Source organism: Amblyraja radiata, chromosome 4 (assembly GCF_010909765.2).
Source record: "Amblyraja radiata isolate CabotCenter1 chromosome 4, sAmbRad1.1.pri, whole genome shotgun sequence".
Lineage (NCBI taxonomy): Eukaryota > Metazoa > Chordata > Chondrichthyes > Rajiformes > Rajidae > Amblyraja > Amblyraja radiata.
In genome coordinates, this window is record NC_045959.1 from 77330927 (window position 1) to 77350111 (window position 19185).

At 42.6% G+C, this 19185-nt stretch overlaps 1 protein-coding gene across 6 annotated transcripts in view; it reads left to right on the forward strand.

Moving 5' to 3' along the window:
* Positions 1–19185, forward strand: part of chd7 (chromodomain helicase DNA binding protein 7) — a 230020-nt gene that overhangs the window by 181937 nt on the left and 28898 nt on the right. For all 6 annotated transcript variants that reach the window (XM_033019785.1, XM_033019780.1, XM_033019784.1 and 3 more), the window contains 3 exons: positions 5319–5518; positions 8681–8840; positions 10771–10860. In XM_033019785.1, the coding sequence (XP_032875676.1) occupies positions 5319–5518; positions 8681–8840; positions 10771–10860 (450 nt within the window). The remainder of the gene's footprint in view (positions 1–5318; positions 5519–8680; positions 8841–10770; positions 10861–19185) is intronic.

The window sequence follows — 19185 nt, forward strand, 5'->3', positions numbered from 1 at the left end:
AAAAAGCTATTGTTTATTTATTCTGTATTAGTGACTAAAGGGGCTATCCCACTTGGGCGATCGAAGCTGCGAATTTAGAAGAGTTTGCCCTGGACTCAAACTCGCAGCATGGTCGACACGAGGTCCTAGGAGGACGTATGAGGTGGCTGGAACTCTCCTTCATGCTCAAGGGAGGTTCCTGCATACTCGCGGCCTCAGCTAGGTCGCGGAAAATATTTCAGCATATTGAAAACATTTCCGCAAGTAAAAGTTCGTTGGCATGGGTCTTTTTCACTCGTAGTGCAGTGGAGTGGGGTCGCTATTTACTTACAGGCACTTGAGGGCAGCTGTAGGCCATCTACTTCGCTGACCGGGTATTTTGATTGGCTCATTGGATTTTCACGACCTAGGAAGACCTACCGGTAGGTAAAATGCCCACTAAACTTTATTAAACTTCTTAAAAGTGTCTCCACTCCTTCTCCCCTTCCTTCTCTCCCTCCTTCTCTCTCTCCTTCTCTCCCTCCTTCTCTCTCCTCTTCCCCCCCCCCCCCCCCCCCCCCCCCCGCGCTCTCTAAAGGACTTACGGTACTCTGTGGTAGCCGTTTACCTTCCTCTTCATCGCATCGGTCGATCCAGCTCGCGATTTCATCGCGGCCGGTCGATCCAGCTCGAGGCTTTCCAGGCGAGTGCCCTCGAGCATGAAGGTCGAAGGCACTCTTCTGGACTTGCGGATTAGGTCGCCCAAGTGGGACAGCCCCTTTAAGCAGCAAGTGCAACCCATAAATATTTAGTTTGTGAGTGATCAAAACTTGGTAGTATTGACAAACAAGGACAAACATGAAGACAAAGGAGAATGGTCTGGAGCCCTGTTTCTATGCTGTATGTCTGACACCAGTAGCCTGAGGTGATGAAAGATGCTATGTAAATATAATGCCCCTGTCCCACTTAGGAAACCTGAACGGAAACCTCTGGAGACTTTGCGCCCCACCCAAGGTTTCCGTGCGGTTCCCGGAGGTTGCAGGTGGTTTCCGGAGGTTGCAGGTTTGGAAGCAGGTAGGGAGACTGACAAAAACCTCTGGGAACCGCACGGAAACCTTGGGTGGGGCGCAAAATCTCCAGAGGTTTAATTATTTAACAGTGGGGGTGGAAGTGGGTAATGTTGATGAGAAATTTAATTGCCAGTGGGAAGAGTTTTCACATCATGAAGAATCTAATCCACATACTATCAAATGAGGAAGCAAACTTTGGAATGGGGTAGGATGCAGAATGTTTTGGTGGAATTCAGAAGTTTGTCTTTGATCTAGCTGTGGTAAATGAGGACCATTTTGAGAAACTTGTCAAAGCTAACTTTGGCAATATCAACATGTATATTGAAATAAATTTAGTTTAGTGATGCAGCACAGAAACGGGCCCTTTGACCCACCGAGTCCGTACCGACCAGTGATCCCCGCACATTAACACTACCCTACACGTGCTAGGGACAATTTTACATTTATAACCAAGCTAATTAACCTCCAAACCTGTACGTCTTTGGAGTGTGGGAGGAAACCGAAGATCTCAGAGAAAGCCCACACAGGTCACGGGAAGAACGTACAAACTCCGTACAGACGCGTAGTCAGGATCAAACCCGGGTCTCTGGCGCTGTAAGACAGTAGCTCTACTGTTTAATTTATTTAAAAGTGATACTAGGAAGTAGGCCAGTTTTAGAATCCTGAAAATGTCATTGAAATATTAACTAGATTTTGAAATCAGTGTCAGTTCTTTAGAAGACCATGAAAGGTATAGCCAGGGTGATATATACTAAAGGTTAACCTTGAACTGAAACTTGAAGCAGATTGGGAGTATGTTATCAAAGACTGAAGCAATAGAGGTGTAGAGATCTTCACAATGTCTTATGTTGCAGTTAATGAAAGACTTGTGGAAAATGGGTTTCAAAGGTGTGATCTTTTTGAAAAGTTTGCAGTGAATGGGCAATGAGAAATCTAGGGGGAAAGGCAGGGGGGCAATTGAGAAGATAAAAGGTTTGTTTCCTTAGAGAACAACGAGCAAGATTAATGTGGGTGGAAGACACAATTGGCTGTTGCATTGGTGGTTCTTAGTAAGTGCAGTGAATATGCCAGATAATGCTGCATGGGAGTGCTATATCTACATTGGACGCCATAGAACAATAAGGTCTAACACTGAATTGAGTAGCGGCACACAAGTTATAGAAAATATTGATACAAAGACTGAAAAAGAGGAATTTAAGATTGTACAGTGCCCTCCATATTTTTGGGACAAAGACCCATCATTTATTTATTTGCCTCTGTACTCCACAATTTGAGATATGTAATATAAAAAATCACACGTGGTTAAAAGTGCACATTGTCAGATTTTAATAAAGGCCATTTTTATACATTTTGGTTTCACCATGTAGAAATTACAGCAGTGTTTATACATAGTCCCCCCATTTCAGGGCACCATAATGTTTGGGACACAGCAATGTCATGTAAATGAAAGTAGTCATGTTTAGAATTTTGTTGCATATCCTTTCCATGCAATGACTGCTTGAAGTCTGCGATTCATGGACATCACCAGTTGCTGGGTGTCTTCTCTGGTGATGCTCTGCCAGGCCTATTTGCAGCCATCATTAGCTTATGGTTGTTTTGGGGGCTAGTCGCCTTCAGTTTTCTCTGCAGCATATAAAAGGCATGCTCAATTGGGTTCAGATCGGGTGATTGACTTGGCTACTCAAGAATTTACCAATTTATAGCTTTGAAAACTCCTTTGTTGCTTTAGTAGTATGTTTGGGATCATTGTCTTGCTGCAGAATGAACTGCTGGCCAATGAGTTTTGAGGCATTTGTTTGAACTTGAACAGATAGGATGTGTCTATACACTTCAGAATTCATTATGCTTCTACCATCAGCAGTTGTATCAACAATGAAGATAAGTGAGCCAGTACCTTCAGCAGCCATACATGCCTAGGCTATAACACCCCCACCACTGTGTTGCACAGATGAGGTGGTATGCTTTGGATCTTGGGCAGTTCCTTCTCTACTCCATACTTTGCTCTTGCCATCATTCTGATATAAGTTAATCTCCATCTCATCTGTCCACAAGATCTTTTCCAGAACTGTGGTTGCTCTTTTAAGAACTTCTTGGCAAACTGTAACCTGGGGCCATCCTATTTTTGCAGCTAACCAGTGGTTTGTATCTTGCAGGATAGCCTCTGTATTTCTGTTCATGAAGTCTTCTGCAGACAGAGGTCATTGACAAATGACTCCTGAAGAGTCATAGACTCCTGATCTGTCGGACAGGTGTTTGGGGATTTTTCTTTATTTATAGAGAGAATTCTTCTGTCATCAGCTGTGGAGGTCTTCCTTGGCCTACCAGTCCCTTTGCAATTAGTAAGGTCACCAGTGCTCTCTTTCTTCTTGATGGTGTTCCAGCCAGTTGATTTTGGTAAGCCTAAGGTTTGGCTGATGTCTCTAACAGTTTTATTCATCTTTCTCAGTCTCATAATGGCTTCTTTGACTTTCATTGGCACATGGTCCTCATATTGATAAACAGCAATAAAAGTTTCCAAATGTGACGGAAAGACTGGAGGAAAGACTAGGTGCTGAGAGCCCTCTTATACCTGCATTAAGGAGGCAATTAAACACACCTGAGCAATTACAAACACATGTGAAGCCATGTGCCCCAAACATTATGGTGCCCTGAAATGGGTGGGGGAGGTCTATGTATAAACACAGCTTTTAATGGCCTTTAATAAAATCTGACAATGTGTACTTTAACCACATGTGATATATTTTTTTCTATTACAAATCTCAAATTGTGGAGTACAGAAGCAAATAAATAAATGACGGGTCTTTGTCCCAAACATTATAGAGGGCACTGTATGTAGGTAGATGACAGAGGGGTTAGGGGAGGTAGAGTGGATACAGAGGAGATTATTTGTAGAAGAGATAACTGGGGTTTTGCAGGGATTCTTTGTTGGAATGTGAAGAGAGAAAGCCAAAAGAACTGCTTTGAAAAATATGCTGCCGTCTTTGATTCCAACTTGAGTTTGTGCCATATGTTTTACACTTCTGCCACTTACAGGCAACATTAATCACAAGGCATCAACTTTTAATGTATTTACATCAGCCGAATGAACTGCTAAAGGTGAGGAAATCAAGTATTCTGCTTCAAAGAATGCAGGAGCCTTTGGGGATCATATGGGACAGAATCGTTTGAAGAGGCATCCATGTTAGCATTTGTACAATGCAATATGGATGCCTCTTTTTAAAAAAAATCTCTTGAGACTTAATTGTCAAGTTTAACGCTTATTGTACACTTGCACTTTATAAGCAATAATCCTTTTTATGTGGATGTATTTTACAAGTTATCAATTCAGTATCACAAAATTACTAACGTTTATGTTTCATAATTGGACTGGTGTAGATTTAATCTTTTTGTCAGGGAAGCCCAACATGCAAGTTGACCTGATAATTTTATATTGGTACAAAATGCAATAAGATAAGCAAGCTGTTTCATGGAAAGACTCATTCAATCCACTGAACCTCCCAAACTACAACATGAACTCTGTAATCTTTTGTACAACTTGGATATGAGGTTGCAAATACTCCTGTAGGCTAAATTCAATAGCTAACACTTCTGATCTCCGCATAGGAACTGCTGCATTGTCCTATTATATTGTGAAACCAAAAGTCAGTACAATGTAGATGTATGCAAGATCCTAAGATGACAAATGAAGGCAGGAATTGCAAACAGTCCTCCAGATAAAGACAATTTACAATGCGTTACCCAATTGCTTATGGAGTTTTTATTTGTATAAATTGGCTGTCATATTTGCTTGATGAGTTGCACCCTCAGCTTCAATTCCTGCCTCACTTAGACCTATTTATACCCCCCTCCTTTCTATTCTCTTATGCCTGCTTTTATTCATTCCTCATCCTGATGAATTTTGCTTCTATCTCCTCCCCCATTGGCTTTCACTGGCTCTTCTTCACCTGCTACCGCCACCATCTCCTGCCCCGCTTGCATTCACTGCAGTCTCTTTCTGCTGCTTTCTCATTCGCTGCCTCCTTTCGCCTTCTCTAGCTTACTTTTGCTATTGTCTCCTGCCCAACCTCCCCACTATGACCACCATTACATCTGCCACCAAAACTTTTTTATTTTGTTCCTGATGCCCCAGTCTACCCATTCTCGTTGCTTGTACTGTACAGGGCCTGCATTTTTCAATTGCTATTCACTCTCTCTGAGCCCCTTGATTCCTGCACCTATCAAATTTGTATCTTAATCTTCTTGCTATGTGCGCATGCCTAATGCAAACTACCATCATATTATTTTTCTCAGTTGGGGCCGATGGAGTGACATACTATCACATGGTCGTTTTAAACGGCAGTTGACAGAACATGATGTGGAGACCATCTGCCGCACTATCCTTGTGTACTGCTTGAACCATTACAGAGGAGATGAGAAGATCAAAGGATTTATATGGGATCTGATTACTCCTACTGAGGATGGACAGACTCGAGCTCTGCAAAACCACTCGGGTATTTTAAAATTACTTTGATCATATATTGATCTTGGGAAAATTTGTGAATGCCAAGGAGTTAAAAATAATTGTAAGTTTTAGTTAAAACCAGAAGAGAATACTTCCTAAATTTCGGTTGCAGTAATGAAAACGGGTACAGGTGCTAGGCTATTTACCCCTTGATCCGATTCATTAAACAACTACTGAAACATCTCTATTCCATTTACGCACCTTCAGTTCACAACCTATGATACTCTTAGCTAATGGAAGGCTGCCAACCTTGTGCTTAAATTTCAACTGATACCGTATTCAATCTTTTTGGTGAAGAGTTAAAATTTTCATTTAGTTGTGTGCCGGACGTCAAAGTTCTTATTTACTTAGCTCCAAAATAACCTTATTTCAACTTCAGGGTTATGCCTTCTATACTGAATTCTCACCGCAGAAATCAGATCTCTTTAGCATTTTAAAAACGCTAATAAGACAACTAACCTTTTTGACTTGGGAAAACTTCCAAGCTTATTCCAGCCTGCAATTTAAGCTTTTATGTCATGGCATAATGATGATAAATCTATGCTGTTTCCTCCCACATCCAATATGTAATTCCTATGCTTCAGTGAATAAAAACTGAATGCAGTTCTCCAGGTGGGGTCTGACAAGACTGAAGCAAAATAACCTCAACATTTAATTCCCTTCTCTTGAGAGAAACCACCTAGTTTACAGGCTGATCCTTTGGAATTTTGTGTTGCTAATCTGTGTTTAAAAAAACCCACCTTTAGTGTGTGCAGTCGCTTTTTTTTTAAACATAGATTAGCGTTACAAAAATCCACAGGATCAGTCTGTAATCTAGGCACATGGATATTCAGTACTTTTGCTCCTTTATGATTACAGGTATACGTACTGGGAAAGGTACAAAGACAGATTAACTGGATTAATACCAGAAGAGGTTATGGTGTCAAATGCAGCTGTTACGAAAGGCCAAACACACTGGTGAAGTCAATATTATTAAGTGATAGATTCATATATTGAAAACCTATGCAATTGTGTAAAGTTGAAAACTAAAAGTAATTAATAAATTATGAAATTCCAGAAGGTGGCTACGTCATGAACTATCATGGAGTAGTTGAAAAAAATAGTACAAATGTACCAAGGAGAGAGCACAGGCATAAGGAGAAAAATCAATAAAGATAAATATATTCTGACGAGGTTAAATGTGAGATATAATGAGGCTAATGTGGAGCATACTCATTGGCGCTTATCAGGAATGCAGTTTTTTTTAATCCAAATTTTGTGCGGGTATTTCCAATTGTTGGGTAACAGTCACATCTTTAAGTTCATAAGACATAGCAGAATTAGGCCATTTGGCCCATAGGTTCTGCTCCGCCATTTCATCATGACCGATTGCTTTTCTTATTGCTAGAAATATGCAAGTTATTGCCTTAAATAACTTCAAAATCAGATTTTTTGGGAAAAAACATTGTCAAAAAACAGATATTTAATTGCGGTAGTGATCTGTCCAGGTGTTATTATTCAAAATAATTTTTGAATTACAATTGCCAAAAGGCACCTTTAAGCACAAGTATGCTGGTACATTGGTCCAATGTAAAGATCCAAATCCTTAGACTTCTGCTGCATCACAAAATTTAGCTTTTTTTAAAGTCCTGTATCATTGAATGTAATAAAGATTAATGCCACGGATTCTATTTTGACGATTATTTCATTTTTTACTACTTTTAGTCAATCCATAATAGTGATGTTTGTTTTCTTAGGTTTTCTACCTTATATGCTTGGGGCCATGTTTACTGTAATCCTGCTGGTTGCGCCCACACTTTCTTATCTGGATGTAACCAGATAATCTCCCATGATATTTATTTTGTCTATGCCATTAACCAATCTGTCTGCCTTGAATTTATACTCTATTCCCTCCGCAAGTAAGAATTTCATTTTTCTATTTGGGATGGATGAGTCCCAATCAAAAAAGTTACTCTATCCTACTCTTCACATCTGAGAAAAGTGTTGATTTATTTGCATGTTGTGGCATCTCCAAGTGTGCTTCAATTCTCTTGATCTCTACAGAATTGGAACGGGCTTCCTTATATACTGTACCTTGACATTGTATTTTGATGAGGTCTACTGCAACTAAGAATTCTAAAGTATGAAGCCAAAGTCCTTAGTTCCTATTGGTGATTATGTTCTTCTGGCAGCTGTCTTAAAATGTGAACCAGGCTGTGGCAATCTTGGTGTCACATTTGGTCCTGAGATTAGATTGAGCCCACCACCAAGGCCACTTCAGGCCCAAAACATTGACTCATCTGCTGAAATCTTCGCCCACCATTTGTAACCTCTTCCAATGGGCTTTCTCAGTTATTAGCTATTTCCTTAAGCTCTCATATCTTTCACTGGCCTGTTATCTTCATCTTGAGACATGCATCTGAAAGAGTGGCAGACCAAAGGGAGTGCGGATGATGTGGTGGAAAGTCGAGCGAATGTGGGTGGAATATCAAAAGAAAAGGGAAGAAAACTGAGGTAGATGAGGGCTGAAGTGCAGAGATTATCAGTAGGAAAAAAAAGAGTAAGAGATGTCATGATACATGTACCAAAATTAACTTGGATTGGTGGAAAGATATGAATTTTAAGAACAGGTAAGGAAAAAACTGAGAAATCAGCACGACATCTGATGATAAAGAAACAAATATAAGAAAGGCAGTCACATAGAGTTGTAACATGGCCATCTCACCATTAAAGGTAGACAAAATTGCTGGAGAAACTCAGCTGGTGCGGCAGCATCTATGGAGTGAAGGAAATAGGCAACGTTTCGGGCCGAAACCCTTCTTCAGACGGAAGGGTTTCAGTCTGAAGAAGGGTTTCGGCCCGAAACGTTGCCTATTTCCTTCGCTCCATAGATGCTGCTGCACCCGCTGAGTTTCTCCAGCAATTTTGTCTACCTTCGATTTTCCAGCATCTGCAGTTCCTTCTTGAACATCTCACCATTAGAGTACATGGAGAGAGACTTAAAAATCAGGGGAAAGATTACAACAGCCGCACTGGGGAAAGGAGAATGTGCAGTGATTGTTTCATTTCAGTAAATTGAAAACTATGTAATCTGTGCACTAATTGTTAAGTTTGTGGGTTGGTTTGTTCTGTGCTAAGGTGATTATAACTTGTATGTTTGCTCTACTAATAGGTTTGTCTGCACCAGTGCCTAGAGGGAGGAAAGGAAAGAAAGTTAAAAGCCAGTCTACTCAGCCAATCATGAAAAATGTTGATTGGCTCGTAAGCTGCAACCCAGATACCTTGCTGCATGATGATGGTTACAAGAAACACCTTAAACACCACTGCAACAAGTGAGTTTTAGTCGTACAATTTGCAAGCAAAGCAAATCTTAAATCTTAGTTTTGTTTCTTATTAAAAAAAAACTATTTGAATAAGCGAGTTCGGTATTCCAAAAAACGCAAGGAATCATGGGATTTGTCAAAGGTAGAACGCTATAAATAAAAATAAAACGAAGCGCTGTAGATTCAGTAAGTATAGTTTGGGTCCGATTTTTTTTGGTATTTTTTCAGTGGGAGACCGGGGGGTGAGGGGGATAGGGAGAGACCTGCAAGCACACCTGAACCACCACTGGACCGTCCTCGGATCCCCCCCACGCTCGAGTGTCCCATCCCTGCCCGGGGGGGCTGCCAGAAACGTCCGGACCGACGGGACACCGGCCCCCCAGGCCCAGCGTGGAGAAGCGCCAACCCCAGCTCACCTCCGCCTCTCCCGCCGGGCCGACCGACAACACCAGCAGCCACAGGCCCACAGAACCCATAGCCAGCACCAACTCCAGCTCAACCCCACTCCAACTCCAGAGGAACCCGCTCCCCGAAGGGCCGCTACGGTGACAAGTGCCAGTTCGTCCCTGCGCTCCCTCAGCCACCACCCCAAGTACAAGCCGTACCTTCCACAACACAGTCTTCTGCCCCGACAGTAGCCGCTGCCACTTCATGCACAACCCCAAGGAGTGAGGGCCCCGGCCTCGCCTGGGTCAGGGCGCCAGCCTGGGCTCAGCCTCCTCCGGCTCGGCGCTAGACTGTGCCGCACTGCAGGTGGCCTTCAGCCCGACCTAGAATTGGAGTTGGCCCAGACTCTGGGCTTGGGGCTGGGCAAGGGAGGGGGAGGAGGTTGCTGCTGCCGCCAGCGGGCGCCTGGCCTTCATGGCTGGCAGGAGCCCATCTGCATACTCTCCCTCCGACCAGGACGACTCCTGCAGCAGCGGCTCCGTGTCGCCCGGTTTCGAGCAGGGTCAGCGGCTTCAGCAGTATCTCGGTGTCGGAATGAGGGTAGGGGGGTTGAGATGGAGGGCTGCCGACCAATCCAGCGGGACAGGCAGAGCCGAGCTGGAGCCAGCGGCTGCAGGGCCGGCTGCAAGTCCGGGGCCGCCCCGCCAACCCAGGGCCGCCCTGGATAGGGACGGGACACCGAGGAGGGGGCGGGGACGGCCCAGCAGCAACTCAAGAGCACCCGCAGCGACGGACAGCCGACCCCGACCACAGATGAAACACAAGCCTGCACACAATGCAGCACCACCGTTGCCGAGACTTTATAGCTAGTGACCTATGACCTGGGCATGCGCAGTCGGAATACCGAACTCGCTTATTGATTTGTGCAGCCATTTGTATTTGTGATTAGCATTTTAAAAAGTGCTTTCATGTTTAGGATCTTCTGAAACTACTTTAGAAATGTGCATTAATTTTTCGCTTGAAAACTCATGTTTTGAATAAAAGTATAAAATAGGCCATTGTTTGTACTGAGGCACTTGAAATTAGATTTTGCATATCTTTCTTTTTCAGCCCGTTAAATAGCTGCTCATTATTCTAAACATAAAGCTGCTTCAAAAGATAGTAAGCAACAGCTGAGGAAATTGCATGAGATAATGGAGCAGAACGCCTACTGCAAGCCATCTGCTCAGTTGTTTACAAACTTACTTGAACACTTCAGAAGCACTGGCAACATGCACGTTAAACTTCACAAACTGAATTAGGCATTACTGAATGAAATGTGTCTGGGCTGCACAACACTGTGCTCAGTATGTTGAAAGTGGTTGCCAAGCATGGCTGTTGAAAGCCAGCAAAAGCACCACACAGAGGTGATTATATGCCACCATCTGTCATGCTTCAAGCCTACCATACAGCATAGCTAATCAGCCTTGGCAGAATGATGGATGAACAGAAGCAGCTGCCAAAAGCTAGTGTTGGCAAACAGTACTAATGTTCAAACTTTCTTCCACTACAGAGTCCTACTGCGGGTACGGATGCTGTATTATTTGAGGCAAGAAGTGATAGGAGATGTAGCAGACAAGATATTTGATGGTGCAGATGCAAGGTCAGTAAATGTGTCAGTGGAATACTTATTGTGATTTTTCATTTGGTGTGTAGATACATAGAAAATAATTCCTTCATTTAATATAGGCCCCATATTTAGTTTTATTTAATTTAAAGGAAGGTTTCCGAATAGTTGAATGTATTTTAATTTGAATCTGGTGCGTTAATCAGCATGAAGTCTTTAACAAATAAGGATTGCAAGTTATTGATAGAACGGTTATCTAAGAGTTTTTTCGAGGCAAATTTAGAGGCTCAAGTTTAGAAAACAACAACTAAACAAAACGCTGAATAAACAAGATCTGTCAATGCGCCCTTAAGATAACAATTGGGGAAAAGAGTTTCTGTAGATATTTCAAATAACTAAGGCCTAAAATTGGCTCTAATTACTTTTCAAATCTGATCTTTACAAAGAAAACAAAGTAATTTGACAATTTTCATCCAGAGCATGTTTACTAATTCATCTAGTCTATATCCATTTCCTCCAAAAGAGTGTGCCGGCGGGTAGTGCAAACTTTCTATGTCCCGGCGTCATTTCTATTGGTCTGACTTGAATGTTGCTGCAAACTCAACTTTCTGGATGGTGTCTTCTAACATGTCTTTTAGATCTCGTTTCATCCGTAAATAGTTTCATTCTAATGGTTGATTAATATAACTTGTATGTAGTACAATTAGGCATATTATGTTAACACAATCGACTTCCAGATTTTAAAATAGAAATGTTGTAGCTAGTTACAAAGTGGAGTATCACCTAAAAGAGGTACTTGCCAGGGTTGCTAATTTTTCACAGCATTGCTCGTATTGATTTAATTCAAAATTCATTTTAATCATATTGATAACTGATTTGTTAAATACTTAGACATGTAAATTAAACTCTCCAGGTCCCAATATGCTAATGACTGTTTTGATCCTTTTTTTAATGTGGCTCTTTGGCCATGTTATCCTGTAGCAAGGATGTTCTAATGATTAGTGGCCATTATGGAGCTCTGCTCAATAAAAATGGCAATATAAGATCTAATCCAAATTTGAATAGATCTTGCAGATTTCTCACCAACAGATTTTAACGTTGCCTATTTTAAATCACGTGGGTTTCAGTAGCCTGATAGGTATCTTTACAATAATTAACCATATGATACCAATGGCATAAAAGACATTGAATTTAAAAGTGTAAGAAGATAATAATCTAGCAAATCAAATAAAATATGTAAACCTATTTCAAACCTTGTAGCAAGCATAATGTAGTACTAGTAGTCTATTTGGATTCTCAAAATTTTCAGTACATTTCCACAATGGAATCACGGGCAAAGACAAACCAAGGAATCAAAGAACAAAGGGGGGCTTTGTAAGCGCCCTCTATGTGGCGTGTGGTGACTATTTACATACCTTAGGTATGCAAGCAAAGAATTTCACTGTGACTTGTCACATGGTGATAATAAAGTATAAAGTATTCATTCAAGTTTCAGAATAGGCAGAATTGTACAGCATATAAATGGGTCATTCTGCCCAACTCATCCACACTGACCAATAGGCACCTTTCTATATTAATGCGTCACCCAACATGTAATAAATAACCGTCCATGCTAAACCGTCATGTGCCCATCAAGACACTTAAATGCAGTCAACGGCCCAGTTTCAACCATTCTCTTGGGTGCTTGCAACTCTCTGGGTGAAAAAGGTCCTTCTCATATCCCCTCGCAGTCTCTTCTCCCTTACCCTAAACCCATGTCCTCACGTTTTATGTCCCACTGATACGAGAAACAGTTTCCTGCAGTCCATAACCTTTCTAATTTTATATATCTTAGCACTGTCCCATCTAAATCTCTGATACTTCAGCAGAAACCAGAGCTGGATTTTCCAGTGTCACCTCAGACCCCAAGCACATGCTGGCGTGCATTCTTTATATACCTTGGTGACCAGAACCACATGCAGTACTCCAGTTGCAGTGTGACCAAGGTTTTATAAAGTTGGAGCATAACCACTCTACCTTAGTATTCAATGCCCTTATGAATGCCAGAGGGAGAAGAGGAGGGAAGAGACAGCAACCCTAAGACTTTTGCCTCCATCACAATGAGGAGGTGCTTGGTGAACTCACTGTGGTGGATGTTAATTTGTGTCTATTGTGTGTTGTTTATTATTACATGTATGGCTGCAGGCAATGACATTTCGTTCAGACCGAAAGGTCTGAATGACAAATAAAGGATTCAATTCGATTCAATTCAATGAATGTCTCCTATTGCCAAAGAGACAGTTTACCCACTTTCCCTTGTCTTACCAAGTGATGATCATTAATCCTCCCCTCAATTTTTTTCCAGTATCTTCCCCAGCACTGACATTAAGCTGGGGGAAGCACTGACATTAAACTTGTCTCTTTTATTTTCCCAGTCGTCGTCGACGAATATGGCTGCCCAGCCTGCAGCTGTCCGTCCTTTCACACTTTAAATTTTTTTTTAGTATGTTAAAAGTTCGTTTGGAGGTCTAATCTTTTTTATTAGGGGGGAGGGGGAAACTGTTTTTCTCAGTCCCTACCTGGTCGGAGATGCGGCTTTTCTCCGGGCCGTATCTTCGCCACTTCCTCGCAGCCTACCATCGGGACTGGAACGGCGTTTCCTGCCGGGACCGGCCAGAACATCCGCAGCGGCGCAGCGCTGGGGCGCCATCGCAGAGCGGGCGATGCCTTGCCTGGGTCGGCATGCAGTGGGCTCCGGAGTGCTGAGACCGCCGACTCCCAACATTGCGGAGCTTCCAGCCGCCGCGGCGCTGACTCTGAACACCGTGGAGCCTGGGATCTCTCACCGAGATCGCCAGTGTCGGAGCTCCGACCAGCGCGGCCTGTGGACTTCGGGAGCCGCGGTCTCTGGCAGCAAGCGGCCGTTACAGACGCTCCAAGCCAATGAAGAGTGTTCTCCCAACGCCGAAGCCCCATCATCCGGCGAGAGGGCCTGAACATCGGGCCGCTGTTGCGTCGACTGCGGAAGCCTCAATAGGCCCGACCATGGGTGAACAAGAGGAAGAGGACTGGACTTTGTGCCTTCCCTCACAGTGGGAACCATTATGGGGGGATGTTTTTATGTTTTATGTTCAATTCTTTATTTAATGTGGTGTCTTACTTTTATTGGTGTGCTGCAAATGGTAACTCAAATTTCACTACACCAGAAATGGTGTATGTGACAATAAATGTCCTTTGTCCTTTGTCTCTCTCCCCTCCACCATATTTTCACTGACAGAACTTCCCACAGATGTGCCTCTGAAATGTCTGTCTTTTGACCCTGACTTTGCCTCTATCATGCTAGACCATCCTGATAGCATGTCATCTTTGTGCACATTTTTGCTCACGTCTGCTTTCCTCATGAACAGCAAGCATTTTCTATTGTATTAGCCTTCACATTCAATAGATCATTCATTGCCATTTCTGTCGATTGAATAAGATTTCACTACCCAATACATTTTTCCTCTTTTAACATTTTGAAGGAACCATCTGAATTGTGGGTCAACCTTTCATTCCTACCAACCTCTTATTAAAATTCCCATGTGGTCTCAAATTTGCCATACCCATCCTATCTCTTCACTTTGCACTATCCATGGACCAAAACAATCTTTCCAAGTGAAGCAGTAATTTTCTTGCACTTAACTGAATCAACTGCATTCATCATTAGCAATGTCTTCTTCTATACGTTGGCAAACCAAATGCCAGCGAAAGCATTGCAGAAGACGTGTTTAATCTGCAAGAATGACTCCAAGTCTTCGGTTGCTTGCCAGTTTTAATTCTCTATCCCACGCTGACTTGTTTGTGGTGTCCTTTACTGTAATAATGATGAACAATGAAAGCTTGAACAAGACCTTGTTGTGAGTCAGAGCGCAATGCAGCCTCCAAACCCAATATCCAATTCTCCAACTTTATCTGTCTGTAACACAACTTTCCAATGTTCTATAGATTCAGGATCAGTTCCTGTATATTGGAGGGTAACTAATGTTATCCCACTTTTTAAGAAAGGCGGGAGAGAGAAAACGGGGAATTATAGACCAGTTAGCCTGATATCGGTGGTGGGGAGGATAAAAGATGAAATAGCGGCACGTTTGGATAGCAGTAACAGGATCGGTCCGAGTCAGCATGGATTTACGAAGGGTAATTTTTTGAGGATGTAACTAGGAAAATGGACAGGGGAGAGCCAGTGGATGTAGTGTACCTGGACTTTAAGAAAACATTTGATAAGGTCCCGCATAGGAGATTAATGGGCAAAATTAGGGCACATGGTATTGGGGGTGGAGTGCTGACAAGGATAGAAAATTGGTTGGCAGACAGGAAACAAAGAGTAGGGATTAACGGGTCCCTTTCAGAATGGCAGACAGTGACTAGTGGGGTTCCGCAAGGCTCGGTGCTGGGATCACAGCTATTTACAATATATTAATGATTTAGATTAAGGGATTACAAGTAACATTAGCAAATTTGCAGATGACACAAAGCTGGGTGGCAGTGTGAACCATGTGGAGGATGCTATGAGAATGCAGGGTGACTTGGACAGGTTGGGTGAGTGGACAGATGCATGGCAGACGCAGTTTAATGTGGATAAATGTGAGGTTATCCACTTTGGTAGCAAAACCAGGAAGGCAGATTATTATCTAAATGGTATCAAATTGGGAAAGGGGAAGTACAACGAGATCTGGGGGGGGGTCCTTGTTCATCAGTCAATGAAAGTAAGCATGCAGGTACAGGAGGCAGTGAAGAAAGCGAATGGCATGTTGGCCTTCATAACAAGAAGAGTTGAGTATAGGAGCAAAGAGGTCCTTCTGCAGTTGTACAGGGCCCTAGTGAGACTATTGTGTGCAGTTTTGGTCTCCAAATTTGAGGAAGGACATCCTTGCTATTGAGGCAGTGCAGCGTAGGTTCACGAGCTTAATTCCCGAGATGGTGGGACTGTCATAAGCTGAGAGAATGGAACGGCTGGGCTTGTAAACTCTGGAATTTAGAAGGATGAGAGGGTATCTTATTGAAACTTATTTAAGGGGGAGGAGGGTGCCTGGAAGGATATTGGTGTGTATGGCCGCAGATAGCCAGTCGGTATCGATAGTCCGGCTATCTAGACTGCATGGCTATCTAGACTACACTTCTTCCCACCCTGCTTCCTGTAAGGACTCCATCCCCTACTCCCAATACCTCCGTCTATACCGCATCTGCTCCCAGGATGAGGTGTTCCACATCAGGGTATCGGAAATGTCCTCATCAGGGAACGGGGGTTCCCCATCCCTAGTATAGATGAGGCTCTCACCAGGGTCTCTTCAATACTCTAACACTGCTCGCTCTCCCCACCCCCCCCCCCCCCCACTTGTAACAAGTGCAGAATCCCACTAGTCCTCACCTTCCACCCCACCAGTCCTCCGTCATTTTCGCCACCTCCAATGTGACCCCACCACTCGCCACATCTTCCCATCTCCCCTCCATGGCTGCTTTCCGTAAAGACTGCTCCCTCCGTAACTCCTTGGTCCCTTCCCACCTGCACCTCCCCCTCCCCGGGCACTTTCCCTTGCAACCGCAAGAGATGTTACACTTGTCGCTTTACCTCCCCCCTCAACTCCATTCAAGGACCCAAGCAGTCGTTCCAGGTGCGACAGAGGTTCACCTGCACCTCCTCCAACCTCATCTATTGCATCCGCTGCTCTAGATGTCAGCTGATCTGAGACCAAGCGTAGGCTTGGCGATAGTTTCGCCGAACACCTCCGCTCGGTCTGCAATAACCAATCTGATCTCCGGGTGGCTCAGCACTTCAACTCCCTCTCCCATTCCGAATCCGACCTTTCTGTCCTGAGCCTCCTCCATGGCCAGAGTGAGCACCACCGCAAATTGGAGGAGCAGCATCTCATATTCCGCTTGGGCAGTTTACACCCCAGCAGCATGAACATTGACTTCTCCAATTTCCTGTAGCCCTTATTGTCTCCTCACCTTCTCAGCTCTCCATCAACCCTCTGGCTCCTCCTCTTCCTTTCTTCTTCCCGTCTCCCCCCCCCCCCCCCACCCTACATCAGTCTGAAGTAGGGTTTCAGCCCAAAACGTTGCCTATTTCCTTCGCTCCACAGATGCTCTGCACCCGCTGAGTTTCTCCAGCACTTTTGTCTACCTAAGATTTTTAAGGGTTTGGACACGTTAGAGGCAGAAAACATGTTCCTGATGTTGGGGGAGTCCAGAATCAGGGGCCACAGTTTATGAATAAGGGGTAAGCCATTTAGAATGGAGATGAGGAAACACTTTTTCACACACAGAGTTGTGAGTGTGGAATTCTCTGCCTCAGGGCGGTGGATGCCGGTTATCTGGATAGTTTCAAGGGAGAGCTAGATAGGGCTCTTAAAGATAGCGGAGTCAGGGGATATGGGGAGAAGGCAGGGACGGGGTACTGATTGTGGATGATTAGCCATGATCTCATTGAATGGTGTTGCTGGCTCGAAAGGCCGAATGGCCTGCTCCTGCACCTATTGTCTATTGTCTATTTCTGATATTGGTTCAGTTTTTGTCCCCCTGATATAACCTGCATTTAACCCCTTGGCTACATTCCTTTGCTCATAATCTCACTCTCATCGGCCCTCATAATTCTTGTTCCTTTTTTTCTCTCCAATTGTCCCTCTTAACCCTTTAACTGGATGACCTCCATAACTTAACCCATGGCAACCCTGGCATTGCCTTAATAGAGAGATTCTCTTTACCCTATCCTATTTCTCGCCCATATTTTCTGCAATTTAAAGCTGACATTTTCTCTTTTTCAATTCTGATGAGTCTTTGATCTGAGTGTTCATTATTTGTCTTTCCACGTGCTGCCTGACCAGCTGAATGTTTCCTGTATTTTCTACTTTAATTTCAGATTTCCAGCATCTGCAGTTTTTTATTTTCACAGGGCCTAATAGTTGTATTTTGAAAATAGAAGCATGTTCTGTAATTGCTGCTGGGAATGCTATTGTTCATTATTTGCACACATATTGTGAACTCTGGATTGGAAATGCAATTAAATTTTGTGGATAGCTCCTAAATCTGATATATAGGTAATATTAAAAAGGACAGCATCAAAATAGTGGAGTAGTTAATAGACACTTAGAATGGCCATGCAGTCAGCAAATTAAATTCAGAGTATAAATGTGAAGTATATTTTGCAGGAGAAAAATAAGGTCAGGTGTTCCTTGAAAGAGTCTAGTTGGTTAAATAAATTATGATATTGAGATGTGCATTATTGAGAGTGTCAACACTGGTTAGTAAAGACATAGGTAGGTAATGGAATATTGTGATTTATTTCTAGCGAGATAAACCAAAAAACTGAAAATTAATGTTAAAGTTCACTATAACTGGTTGAATCATGCATGGAGCAAATAGTTATTATCATAACAGAAGACCAATACAAAAAAGAACTGTTGCAATCACAATCATGTGCATTAAGGATACGACTACTTTTAAGCAAGAAATTTCACATAACTTAAGTTCAGTTATGAATAAAACTGGTGGAGTTGATGTGACAGTGACCCAAGTGCCAGGTTTCTGGCACTGGAAGTTGAACTGACTCAAGAGTAGGCTGCCAAGCCTTTATTCTGTGTTTGAAGAGTCCAAACCGCAACCTCTATCAGACTTTACAACAGTTCAGCTGATTATAACTCGTCCAATGTTTCCTTGACCTTTAAGAGTTGCTTCCAATCAAATGTACATGTAACAGAGGTCCTCAATTTGACTCTAAATCTATGCTCAACCTGTCTCTATCTCAATTAGTGTTGCTATAATGTAACTATTACATTAGGGATTTTGGATGATATACTGTTTCAAAAATGTTTTTAGATTTTTGTAAGATGTTTTGAAATCATTTTATGTCAGGAAACATTCAATAGGTTAGAACTTATTTCTCTAGAAAAGAGGTTATGTTAAGCCTTTGAGATTAAAATATTTGATAGGATAGTTAGAGAGAAGATGAATGTATAATCTTATATTTTCTCAATATTATAATTAAGGATTATTTTGCATCTGGTTACCTACAGTTAATTTGCAGCACTTGGCTTGGAACCAATTGTGATCTAATACTGTGACCAAACCATCCAATTTAAAGCACAATTGCTTTTGAAAAAGGATTTTAGGAAACTATTCGCAATTTCATCAATTAGGCAGGGATACATCCTTGACGATTTAGGTTAAATTTAATGACAGGAACATGTTGAAATGGTTTTAGAAATAAAAAGAACATTTATAGCATTATTATTAATTTTGTTGGTAAGGTGCTTGATTCCATCGAACAAAAGTTATGAGTTGTAAGTGGGAATAAAACGTCTTAACTGTTACACTAAAACTTGATCTCATTTGGCAAAAAAAATT